The sequence below is a fragment of the Balaenoptera borealis genome, assembly GCF_965194805.1.
Source record: "Balaenoptera borealis genome assembly, chromosome: 20".
NCBI lineage: Eukaryota > Metazoa > Chordata > Mammalia > Artiodactyla > Balaenopteridae > Balaenoptera > Balaenoptera borealis.
The window spans coordinates 34306108-34319355 of NC_138879.1; the positions used below are offsets into that span (position 1 = coordinate 34306108).

A 13248-nucleotide genomic window follows, 5' to 3' on the forward strand; every position below is an offset into this window, starting at 1 on the left:
ACATGAGACCTGGGATGAACCTTCCAGTCAGACTCTGGGCCAAACTCTGCATTTGACAGAGAAAACTGGGTTCCTGGAAAAGGAAGGGACTCATCCTCGTTCTAAAGCCCAAAGTCCACAGCCAGTTTGTGCAGAACACCGCCTGGAATCACACTGAGGGGGGAACTCTCTTCCCACCTCGCCCACCGCTGTACTACCTGCAAACTCCGCATCCTTCAAGCCTCAGCTTGGTGGCGGCTCCTCCAAGAAGCCTGACCAGCCTCTCTCCTCCTTCCGGGTGGAGCTTGAAGGCCCTCTCCTCAGACCCCGTGTGCCAGATAACCTTGTTAGAGGACTGGAAACAGGCTGGAATGCTCTGGCTCGTCCGTCGCCATGCAGTGGACACAAGCATCTCAAACGAACGAAGAACGTCTAGTCTATGTCCTCAGTGCCTGGTGCTCGGCAGGGCACAGTCGAGGTAAAATATAATTAAGTGCCCATCTTGGTCAGCAAGGAGTGCTCTCTGATCGACCACCTGACCCGCTCACTCTCTCTCTCTCTGACCTGCATCTGAACAACTATCCCATCTACTCTCCAGACCCTCAGTTCAACACTCAGCTAAATGCATTCCCAACCGGACCACGGGAGCTGCTGTTACCCACGGCGGGTCTCCCCCAGAAGGCTTGGCCCACTGGTTCTCAGCTTCGGTTGCACATTGATGCCACCTAGGGGGCTCTCGCCCCCCCTCCCCCATGCCTAGGCCACACCGCAGGGCACCCCTCTGTGAGGGAGACCCAGGCATCAGATTTTTAACCTCCCCATTTGGTTCCAGCATGTGGCCAAGGTTAAGAAACATGCTCCTAAGAAAAATGTGATTCCAGAAACTATGTGTTGGTTCAACCAGTACTGCGTGTGGGTGGATGTATGACAGTGCAAGAGACACGCAGGGTGACACACGCAGTAAAAGAGAAAGAGGCTGTCCATCATCATAGACAGTGTTCCTCACCCCCGGCACTATTACATTTCAGGCCAGATTATTTTTGTTGTGAGAGCTGCCCTGTGCATTGTAGGATGTTTAGCAGCATTCCTGACCTTAACCCATTAGATGCCAATAGCAAACCCTCCTCCCACCAGGTGTGACAACCAAAAACGTCTCCAGACATTGCCAGATGTCCCCGGGGCGGGGGAGCAAAATCACCCCTGGATGAGAACTACAGGTATAGACTAGCCGCCAAATAACTTATTGTATATTTATGTTCACATTTCAACTGTAGGTCACACAGGCATTTTTCCAAACTTGACTGAGTGGCTGAGGATTCTGGACACAGGTCAGTGTCTTTGTGACGGACATACAGGACTGTACCATACACGGGATGGGTGGGAAATGGTGGGTGAGTCTAGAGAGAATCACAGAAACTAGACCAGGCAGGTTCAAGGCAGCTAAGATGAGTCAGTGGTGGTCAAGCCTATAAAAGATGACCAAAACCAACAAAACCCAAAAAGCCAGATATTCAGTAAAATAGCAACGCCAGAGGCAAGCAGAGGGTTGTCACAGATGAAGGCAGGTGATGACCAGGAGCCAGGAAGAGGGAAATGGTCAGAGAAGGAGCTCTTGGAAGTTCTGGGCAGGGAAGGACCACACCAAGCAGCGTTTGGGGATAAAGTGTAGCACGGTGTGTAGCTGGCATGGGGGGAGGAAGGAAGCTGGGGGCGGAAGCGGAGCCGTAACACCCACACCCACATGCTGCCTGATGCCTAAACCACTCCAGTCCCTGCCCAGGCCGCCGTTCCGCAACCAGAGCTCAGCGCAGCCAGGGCCAGATGCTGGCAGAGAAAACACCCAGCCAACTCTGGAGCTGAGCAGAGCCTGTCTCCTGAGCACCTGGAGGGGCCTTGCTGCTTCAGAGCCCCTTGAACCAGCCTCCCACAGCCTCCAGGGCCCCCGAGGAAGAGCCTCTGGAACGGCCCCTCCAGACATCACCCCAAAAGAGCAAAGAGCCAGTTGGAGCTCCCCAGGGACCCTCGAGCCAGGCATCCTGCTCCCCATTGGCTCCCTCACCATCCACCCCGCCCCTTCCCAACCCTCATCCCCCGTGCTGGAGGCTTGGTTTCCCCCAATATCCCCTCACATTCCTTCTCATCCCCTCGGGATCCTCTGTCTCTGCTCATCTCTGAGCCCTGGTGTGCTCAGACTTCAATCCTGGGCCTCTTCTAAATGCATCTCAAACCGTCTGTCTAAAACCCGACTGTGCACTCCCCCATTCGAGACATCCTTTGATTGTCCTCTACTGAACACAAGGTAAAGTCCAACGTACCCGAACCCTTCCTGCTCTTGCGCCGGCCCACCTCCCAGCCCCCTTCCACCTGTGTGTGGAGATTCCAGCCACCTCTGACTTCTCCTACCAAGGAGAACAAAGCCACGTCCACCCTTAACAGCCTGAATCGCTTGCTCGTTTCTAAGCCATTCTGTGAAACAGTGATTTGCTGATTCTTCTGTGTCTGCCACTAACTCTGAGCAGAAACCCAGGTGACTGTCTGCAGCCTCGCCCCCCCTCCCCCTGTCCCCGCTACTTAATACTCAAAGGAGTTGTTACTGCTTGCTGAGTACTATTTTAAGTGCCTTACTATGAATTACTTTACTTTATTCTCATAAAGTAGCTGTTTCATGCTCTTATAATAATAATATTATAGAAATATAAGTAATAATATTGTTTACCCCCTTTTCATAGTCGAGAGTACTGAGGTACAGAAATGTGAGGAGACCTCTTCAAAGTTATATAGTTTGAAAATGCGGAGATTCAAACCGGGACAGTCTGCCCACAGCCAGTACTCTTCACCACCGTGCGACCCGGCATCATACTGAGAGACTTTGAAATGAACTAATCCAACTACCCCCACGATTCTGCAGGGAGCAAAGGCCAGTACTGCTGCACATCCTCTGGGCCTCAACACAGAGACGCAATGAACAGAGGGTGGGCATGCGGCCCAGCTGATGTGGGCACAGGTGGGAGACCAGCCTTGACCACAGACACGGCTTCACAGACATGCTGACTCTGCCTGGGTCCCGGCTACTTACCTTCACCTGAGTGGGGTAAGAATACCAGGAATGTCAGCACTTCCGTCATGGGAGGGAGAGACAAGCCGGGCCCGAACTGGCCTGAGGCCAGGGTGGCAGGGTCTAGTAGCACCCACCACAAGTCACAGAATGAAGGCAGGGGAGGGTGCCCTGGTTCAGAAAGACCAGGTGGATTCCACAAACCTACAGGGCAGAGCTGAGGCCAAAGACCAAACTCAGAGGCACGAGGTGAGGGTGGAGCCTGGTGGCAGCAGGGGCAGAGATTCCGCCTACCCAGACAGAGCATCACTAGCCGGGGATGCTGGTCCAGCTTGCCCGGCACCCAAGGGAAGAGGGAGAAGATGGGGTTGGCACCAGCCTCAGGGCACAGCTCCCTAGCAACCCGTTCAGGGGAGCCACCCAGCCGCCCACACGGGATTCTGGACTCCCACCATCGGCCCCACTGTTTCCACTTTAAATACTGTTCGAACAGTAGGGGAGCAGAGCTGGCACCTCCGGAGAAGAAAAGGCGTGAATAAGAAGGTGAGATCACCTTACACCTGAGACTCTACAGAACCTTCATCCAGCACCCATGCTGGGCTGGGACCAGCATCTCATTTGGTTTCATAATGAACAAGCATTCAAATGAACTCTCTCTCCCTTCAAAGAGCCAGAGCCCGGAACTCACCCACATGGGTTCATCAGGGAACCCGGGTTTGCTCGGCCTGTCCTGGCGCCGGGATCTCAGGACCTGTTTGGCCCGCTTTTCCGTCAGAATCGGGGAGGCCCCTGAAAAAGTCAGGAAGGGACCTTAGGGACTCTCAGACACACGCATCCATGCTCCATCTCACCGTCCAAGGCGAAGCATTTGCAAGTCCAATTTGGGTCAACGCACAAAAGTTCTTTCAAAGGGACCTGTCCCAAAGGACGTGGCATTCCAGAGGGCTCAGAGGGGAATTTTTAATTGTTTCTAATATGGTTAACTCAGAGTAAACACTGCACAACTGAAGCATATTTACCTGCTGCCGCCATGGCTCATTCCTCTAAAAGTGGCCGTTAATTTAATGAACATGTTTCTTTAAACATATTTTCTTCAGTTCTCTGGTCAGTGTGTTTATTGTCCCTCAGGGTTGCTTTGGTGGGATTCTTTTAAATCCTCAATACACTAAATCAAGTTTAAGTTGTTATTAGAAAATTCCCCCATGACAATAAGATTATATTAAACTTGATAAGCACCCACGATCCCTCAAAGAAAATATTATAATTAAAGTTAAGTCAAGTTTTGATAATCACACACAAACTCTAAAAGATACTATTATAATAAAAGTATATCAAGGGAATTCTCTGGCGGTCCAGTGATTAGGACTCCTGCTTTCACTGCAGTGGGCCCGAGTTCAATCCCTGGTTGGGGAACTAAAATCCCACAAGCCACGCGGCGTGGCCAAAAAAAAAAAAGGAAAAAAGAAAGTATATCAAATTCTGATGATCTCAGATAAACTCTAAAAGATGGTATCCTTGAAGATTTATCAGCATTTTTGAGAATTAGTGTTCAATATGTTTAAAGATTAAAAAAATAATTTATCCCTAATTATACCAATTCCAGGAGCCTGCTCTGAGGAAGAAAAATAAAAAAGAAGCATTGAATTATTATACATTACATATTATTTGAAATTTTGAAAAAATACTTTAAAAATATAAAATAGACTTATTCCAGCTTATCTTGTCAGCATAGAAATAGGTTTCGGGAGTTAATGCTCACCTGAGAAGAAAATCAGTAAGGTGAGAGACAGCACAAGCACAAATAACCTCTTCATCCTGCCTTGATCCCTCTCTCCGCCTGTTACAGAATGAATCCCCCCGTCAAAGAGCCAGCCTACTTGAAGAAAGCCACATCCGGCCCAAAGGCTGTTTATGCTTTGACTAACAGCACTCACAGCATGATGCTAAACGCATCTGACGCTAAATTTTCAGTATGATCACGAAAATATTTTCCTCTGAATTCCTATAAATTTTCATCCTGAGGAAGGAAATTATCCATCATAAAACTTTTGGAGCTTGAATTTGACAAAGCAACACATGACAACCATTTCATTTAAATAGATATGTCTATATATACATCATGGAGTAGTTTGTGTTTATCTGTAGCTTCTGTAGTTTACGCTCCTACTGTTTCATTGAGAATTAATCACCTCTCACATTTACATATTTTATGACATTTTTCCAAAACCCATTCACCAATCCATTTTGACCTCCCCAGTAATTTCAGAAATTAGCAGGAAAATTAGCAAGGAGCCTAATGAGGGGAAAAAAATTTTTTCAGCTGACCTTGAACCCAGATAGACCAGGGTTCATGCCCAGGCTTCCCCTCTTTCTAGCAACATAACCTTCGGTCAATCACTTATCCTTTCTGAACTTCAGTTTCCTCTCCTGTACAAAGGGAATAACAGTACCTACCACGTGGGGTGTGATTAAGGATGAGGGATAAGGGATGAGATGCATGGCTCATCTTCATTTTACAAGTAAGGAAGTGGGGTTCAGAGAGGTGAAATGATGTCCAAGTTCACACATTTTGCTGAAGTCGAGCCAAATTCTTCTGTTTTTAAAGCCTGGTGTTCTTCCCATTATGCCCCAAAAGGGCCTTGTGCAATAAGTCAGTAATACTGTAAGCAGCCTTACTCCACGCTTAAGTTTATTTTCATAAAGATAATAAAATCTCAATAAGCTGAAGTCTTTTTAAATTCAAATCACCAATATATATTACATAAATTATTAAATATATTATAAAAATATGTGTGGAAGGTATGTGGCATTTATTGGGATAAAATTCTCAGTTCAGAGAAATGATCTGATGTTTCTGTAGTTACTTTGCCAGCTCAAAAGAAAACAACCCCCTATCGGTGGCTGCCCAAGTTTATGCTAATGTTGTGTAACTGATATTAAACTTAAGTGTTCTGCCCATTCTGCTGGTATAAAAATAGTCTGAACCGACTGTTATCAAGGAAAAGAAATCATGCATTGTTAGCAAAGTTGCCTCATATGTTAATTTGCTCAAAATTAGATGTTTGGTTTTATGTACTCTGTTGCTATTAACATCCTTCTGTTCTCATACAGTTTTCAATAACTGAGAAATTTTAGGAGCACTATTTTAGGAATATACATTTGTCACACGAAGCATCTTGGTTTTTTATGTGCATTGTCAAGTTTTTTATTCCTTTTATTCTTTGTGGTTGGAACAAACACTAACTGCATTGTTTTGTTATATCAAATAAACATCTTCTATGGACCAGAAAAAAAATTTATGCCTAGCTAGAAATTTCTAATGTATCCAATGTAAATTCAGTATAAAAGTATTTTTTAATTTGGTAACTGTTGTCTATATCAGCACTGTCCAATAAAATCATAATGTGAGTCATATGGACTACTTCTGTGGCTGGACTACTCCAAGTAGTCCAGCCACATAAGTTAAATTTTTCTGGTAGCCACATTTTTTAATAGTAAAAAAACAGGTAAAACTTTTAAAATTATATTTTATTTAACATGAAACATTTTTTTAAATTATATTTTGTTTAACATGAAATATGCAAAATATTATTGTTTCAACATGTAATCAAGATAAAAGTACTCATCAGATATTTTACATTCTTTTTTTTTGTAGGAAGTCTTTAAAACCTGGTGTGTATTTTATACTTGCACATTTCAAGTGCTCAGTAACCACATGTGGCTAGTGGCTACCACATTGAACAGTGTGGGTCCAGATTCTTCCATCTCTCTTGCCACTACCAGAGTCTAGGTTACCGCTACTTCTCACTCAGCCTCCTGCAGCAGGCTCCCAACTGGTCTCCCAGCTTCCCTCACTGTTTGCTTCAATCCATTCTCCATGCAGCAGTAATGATGGTCTTCTTGAAACAGAAATACAAAATATAAAGTGGACCTCATCACTTCCCTGCTTACAAATCTTTATCTTCCCACTGGGTTCAGAACAGAATCAGAATCCCTATCATGCACTACAGGACCCTGTGTTATCTGGGACTGTGGTTCTTTCCAACCCCACTCCAAGCGCACCCCTCCAGCTCATGCCAATCCAGCTACACTTCGTTACTTTCAACTTAACAAGCTCTTTCCCACCCAGGATCTTTGCACATGCTCTTCCTCCCTCTTTTAATGACTGGATTCTTCTCAGTCTTCAGGTTTCAATTTGTAATTTCTCTTGCTCAAGCAAGCCTGTCTTTACCAGCATACTTAATGAAGGTTCCCTGCCACCCCACCACCAGCATGACTCTCTACCTCACAGCACTCCCCGTAATGGGTAAATGTTGTCTTTGTTTACGTTTTAAAATCTGTCTCCTCCACTGGACCGTAAGCTCTAGGTAAGCTTATGTTACTTTATTTTTTTAATATTGTTTCTAATATTCTCCAATTATTCATTTATTTATTTTCGGCTGTGTTGGGTCTTTGTTGCTGCGCGCAGGCTTTCTCTAGTTGTGGCGAGCTGGCGCTACTCTTCGTTGCGGTGCGCGAGCTTCTCATTGTGGTGGCTTCTCTCGTTGTGGAGCACAGGCTCTAGGCGCGGGGGCTTCAGTAGTTGTGGCTCACGGGCCCTAGAGCGCAGGCTCAGTAGGTATGCCGCACGGGCTTAGTTGCTCCGTGGCATGTAGGATCTTCCCAGACCAGGGATTGAATCCGTGTCCCCTGCATTGGCAGGCGGATTCTTAACCACTGCGCCACCAGGGAAGTCCCGTGTTACTTTTCTAATTAAAAAAAAAAAAAAGAGAGAGAGAGAGAAAGAAAAGGGAACCTCGGGTGGACAGGAGAAGTGAGACTGGAGAAAGCCTGCATCCCACCCTGGGAGGCTGGTTCAAGGTCTCAGGTGGAGAGGACCCCTCAGGTGTGATACTGGCAGGGTCATTCAAATACCTTTCAGGTGGGCTCTGGAGATATCATCTCAAAAGGGGGAACTATAGAAAAACTGAAAGAGCAAGGTAACCTGATTGTGAGTGTCACTCTGGTGGGGAGAATTCTCTTCTACCTGCCTATGCTCCTTTCTAGGGAAAGTGTCAGCCAGATCAATTAGGTGAGTCAACAGGGCTCACAGTAGAAGACACAATTCCCAAAAAATCCACAAGGTGGCAGAGTAGAGAGAAGAACCTGGGACAACCAAGGTCAGGGGAAAGACACTTCAGGCCACCAACATTTACCATTCCAAAAGTTGACAAGAATACCAGGGAATCCACTGGAGGTGGAGAGAGGTGGCACTGCAGTGCCTCAGACTATTTTCCTAGGATTTTAATTGATCTGAAGGTCCTCATCAGATACTGAGACATGGGAAAGCTACATTACCAATTTGACAATATTTAAGAATATATAAAGGAAGAGTGCTACCACCCATATCACAGCACCCTGACATAACTGATATTTTCATTCATGTGGGTTTCCCATCTCTTTTAAAAAGAAATTCTTAAATGTTTAAAGATCAGTGATAAAGCCAACACCATCAAGCTCTCAACACCATCACACTGCATACTCTTTCAATAGGATAAGACAGTGATTTCAAATTCTGTGAGCTAAAGAAACTTCAGAAACAAGGGAACATCTGTGTTTTTTTTTTCTATAGAAAGCTGCTGAATCTGTCTCAAGAGAATTATAATGTGTCCACATTCTTTAGGCCCAGAGCCAATAAAATAAATTCTAACATTCCTTTTTGCAGTTGTTTTCTTTTTTATTATTAGTTTTTTTGGCTCCCTTTCCCACTAGACTATAAACTCTATATTTTTACCATGTACATATAATTGTTGTATACTATTCATAACAGTACCTCCATAAATCTCATGTGTACCTACCCACACGTTAATTTACAGGCACACTGTGTGGGCAGATGTTAGGTTTGGGTTAGGTAGATTGAATTATTAGCACCAGTTCTTCACCATCACCACTGCACATCTATGCTCTTCACCATATGACTTTGCAGTCCTGCCCCTTAACTTTGGGCCCAACCATGTGACTTGCTCTGGACAATGGGATGGTAGCAGACATGACACAAACAGAGGCGGGAAATATGTTTGCACAGTTAGGTGTACCCTCTTGCATTTTGCAGCCATTGCTACAAAAAGAGCTTCCCCCAGACAGCTGCCATCCTTCAAGCTGGGTCTCAGAATTAACTCACATGGAAAGTGTCTACACAGATGTGCAGCCTCCAGCAGACCCACCCAGCCCAGCCTCACTCAGCTGACCTCCAGCTACCACCACCTGTAGCAGAGCCTCCCATTAACCTGCAGACCCTTAAGACTAAATGATTGTTATTTCAAGCCACTGAGCTAGGAGCACTTTGTTACACAGCACTACTCTGACAACAGATAACTGATACACGGGGTATAATGGGATGGTCAGCGTGTCCAAATCTGGGTGCTTTTGGGTCTAAGTTAATAATAGGGTCCTGCCAGATGCTTCATTCAAAAGTGAATGAATATCTGCTGTGTGGGCTGAGTGATATAATGGTCCAGATTGTGGGCTGCAGAGTTATCAATAGAGCTGGGCTTGAATCCTGGCTCTGAAACTTATTATCTGTGTCACACTGAAGCTGTGTGACATTGGGCACATTTCATTACTATCCAAATCACTGTTTACTCACTATTAAAAAAGAATAATAATTATAATAAAACTTACATCTTAAGGTGTTTTGAGACTTTAAAGAGAAAGTGTATGTAAAGTACTTGACAGATATAGTAACTAATACCTGGAAACTATTGTTATTACTGTTTTATTATTATTCCTCCTTCTCTGTGAAATCATTCTTCTTTATATTTGCATACCCTCCCCATTCTCAGACACATGATAGAAAGCCTGTAAAAAAATTTTTAATGACCAAATGATATCGAGATTAACCAAACACATCTTAAGATAATTTTATATACTGTTGAAATAAAAATACATCTTCATTAGAAAATAAAATATGGCCCCTTTTAAGTGTGAGTTGCTTTCCCCTGCTCTGTCTCCACACCCCACGCCCTGAGTTTCTTTTCACATGTCCTCAGTCCTGCTACACAAACACACACCTTCCTCTTTGGAGCAGCAATACAATGGTAAGACGGTTTAGCCTTGGACAGGGCCCTTTCCGGCCTGCTGCATGCTTCCCCGAGCAGGCTATAATTTCTGCTCTGGGCCAGGACGTTGGCCTCAACTTACATCTGCCCAGCAGGTAAGGATGGCCAAGGTCTCACCAGGTCCCTGACAACTATTGCCAGGCTTCTCTCCAGCCTAAACAGGAATGACCAAGGCATTGGCAAAGGTGTAGTAATATAAGATGGTACAAATAAATACATGAGGGATGGAGCATGGACTGAATAACTCGTGAAACCACCTCTAAAGCTACTGTCATATTTCATTGAGGAAAAGGGCTAAGCCTGTAACTGGAAGAGAAAAGCTCCAATTCTTCTGGAGAGAAAAATACTGAAATATGTGTTGTTTTTCTCTGTGGGATTTCAGTTGGGATGACAAGCTTGAGGGATTAAGAGACACTCTAGCAGCGGTTCTCAAATCTTAAGGTGCCTAAGAGTCACCGGGAGGATCACCAGACATCTGAGAAAGCCTCTGACATGGAACATGAAGACAAAAGAAACTACAGGAAAAAGCAACTTGAGGCAATCACAGATCAGGCAAGGAGAGGAAGGAAAAAAATAACTAACAGTATCCTCCGAGAGGTGAGAGAAAAATTTTGCTCCCATGAAGCATGAATAGGATGCTGTAAAAAAGTAAGACTCAGAAAACAAATCAACAAAAAAGTTCTTAGAAATTAAAAACTCAATAAAAAGATTCAAAAATAAAGCTATGAAAATCTTTTAGAATATTAGAGCAAAAATGAGAGATTAAAAAAAAACTGAGAAAAAAATGTTTAAACAGAGGACATTTATCCAAAGGATTTGTAAACTTATGTCCACACAAAAACCTGCACACAGATGTCTCTAGGAGCTTTACTCATAATTGCCAAAACTTGGAAGCTACCAAGATGTCCTTCAGAGGTAAATGGATAAATAAACTGTGGTCCATCCAGACAATGGAATATTATTCAGCACTAAAAAGAAATGAGCTATCAAACCATGAAAAGACATGGAGGAAACTTAAATGCACGTTCCTAAGTGAAAGAAGCCAATCTGAAAAGGCTACACACAGTATGAGTCCAATGATATGACATTCTGGAAAAGGCAAACCTATGGAGACAGTAAAAGGATCAGTGGTTACCAGGGGTGAGGGTCTGGGGAGAAAGGAATAAGCAGAACCCAGATGATTTGTGGGCACAGTAATATCCTGTATGACACTATAATAGTGGATACATGTCATTATACATTTGTCCAAACCCACAGAATGTACAACACCAAGAGTGAACTCTAATGCAAACTACGGACTTTGGGTGATGACGCTGTGTCAATGTAGGTTTATGGATTGTAGCAAACACACCACTCTGGTGCAGGACGTGGATAATTTTTCTGTACTTTCTGCTCCATTTTGCTGTGAATCTAAAACTGCTTTAAAAAATAAAGTCTATTTTAAAAAGAGAGAGAAGAGGGAGGGGATATGGGGATATACGTATGCATATAGCTGATTCACTTTGTTATACAGCAGAAACTAACACAACATTGTAAAGCAATTACACTCCAATAAAAATGTTAAATAAATAAATAAATAAAATAAAAATAAAAAGAGAGAGAACAGTCTAGGAGGTCCAACATCCAGATAACAGAAGTTTCAAAAAGAACACAGAAAATAGACAGGAGGAAATCAACAAAGTAATTCCAGAACTGAAGGACATGAGCTTCCAGACTGAAAGGGTCCAGCAAACCTGGCAAAACAGATGAAAACAGACTCACACCAAGGCACATCTTGGTGAAATTTCAGAACACTGGAGAAAAAGCGAAGATTCTACAAGTTTCAGGAAAGCAAAAACAAGTTGCGTTCTAGGGATCAGGAACAAGAGTAACGTCAGACATCTCTACAGCAACACTAAAAGCAAGCAGAAATGGAGAACTCTCTTTAACGGTGTGCAGGAAAATTATCTCCAACTTGGAATTCTACATGCAGATAAATAATCAGGTATGGAGGGTGGAATAGAGACATTTGTAGACATGCAAGGACTCAAAAATATGCTTCCCATGTTCCCTTGCTCTAAAAGCTACTGAAGGATGTGCTCCACAAAAACTAGAGAATTCACCAAGAACGGGGAAGTCACAGGACCTAGGAAACAGAAGGTGCAAACAGGAGGGCGGTGAAGGGGATCCCGGATGACCTCTGTGTTCTGACATCGGGGGCAGGCGGTCCAGTTGCTTCTAATATTTTAGAAACAACTTAAATAGCCAACAACGGAGTTAAGGTTACATAAACTGTGAACTGTATTCATAGAATGGAATATTATGCAACCATTAAATACAAATTTATAAAAACATGTAAAGGTTATTTTGTAATGTTAAATGAAAAATTAGCTAGATAGAGACTATATCTACCATATGATCAAAATTATGTGTACAAAAAAGTAAACCATTGTTTCCATAGAAAATAATGGAAGAAAATAGACCAAAATGTTCAAACACAGAGTGTCTTTGAGGTGAGAGATGGATGATTCTTTTTCTTCCTTTGTATTTTTCTGTATTTCCCAAATGTTCTATAATGGGAATGGGGAGGGGGAATCCTCACTTTTTAAAAGTATATTCTTTTGTTACCTTTCCAAATCTAAACTAATTTAAGGGCTCTGCCTCAACTAGGATTCATAAAAGACAACGATATTTCCATACACATGAAGGCTATCAGAGGGGAAGGGAAGCTTTAGAGATCTCATCCAACTGTCCCATGTGGCAGATGAGGAACCTGAGGCGCAGAGAGATGAACAGAAGCACAGGAAGACATAATTAGATGTGTGAGGGCAGGAATCTGAGCCCAGGCCTCATAATGCCATCTAACTGCTCTTCCCATTTCACCACATGCCCTCCCTCAATCTTCACAGTCCAGGTTATTAAATGTTTCAGCATTGCCACTCCAAGTGTGGCCTGGGAACCATCAACATTAGACCAGTTATTAGAAATGAAGACTCTCAGTCCTCATCCCTGAAAAAGGAAATAAGAATCTGCTTTTTAACAAGACAGTCCAGGGCAAGTTTCTCAGAGAAGTAACAAAATAAGAGAAATTCTCTCTTCGATGACGAAGTTAAAACAAAGTGATCTCAGCCCCAACAT

The 13248-nt window shown here is 43.6% G+C and overlaps 1 protein-coding gene across 1 annotated transcript in view; it reads right to left on the reverse strand.

The window, feature by feature from the left end:
* The window catches only part of LOC309618910 (uncharacterized protein C17orf67 homolog), a 33237-nt gene that overhangs the window by 19185 nt on the left and 804 nt on the right, over window positions 1-13248 (reverse strand). Inside the window, exons 2-3 of the mRNA XM_082373401.1 lie at window positions 4794-4871; window positions 3723-3823 (exon numbers count right to left, since the gene is read on the reverse strand). Of these exons, the coding sequence (XP_082229527.1) occupies window positions 3723-3823; window positions 4794-4848 (156 nt within the window). The 5' untranslated portion in view covers window positions 4849-4871. The remainder of the gene's footprint in view (window positions 1-3722; window positions 3824-4793; window positions 4872-13248) is intronic.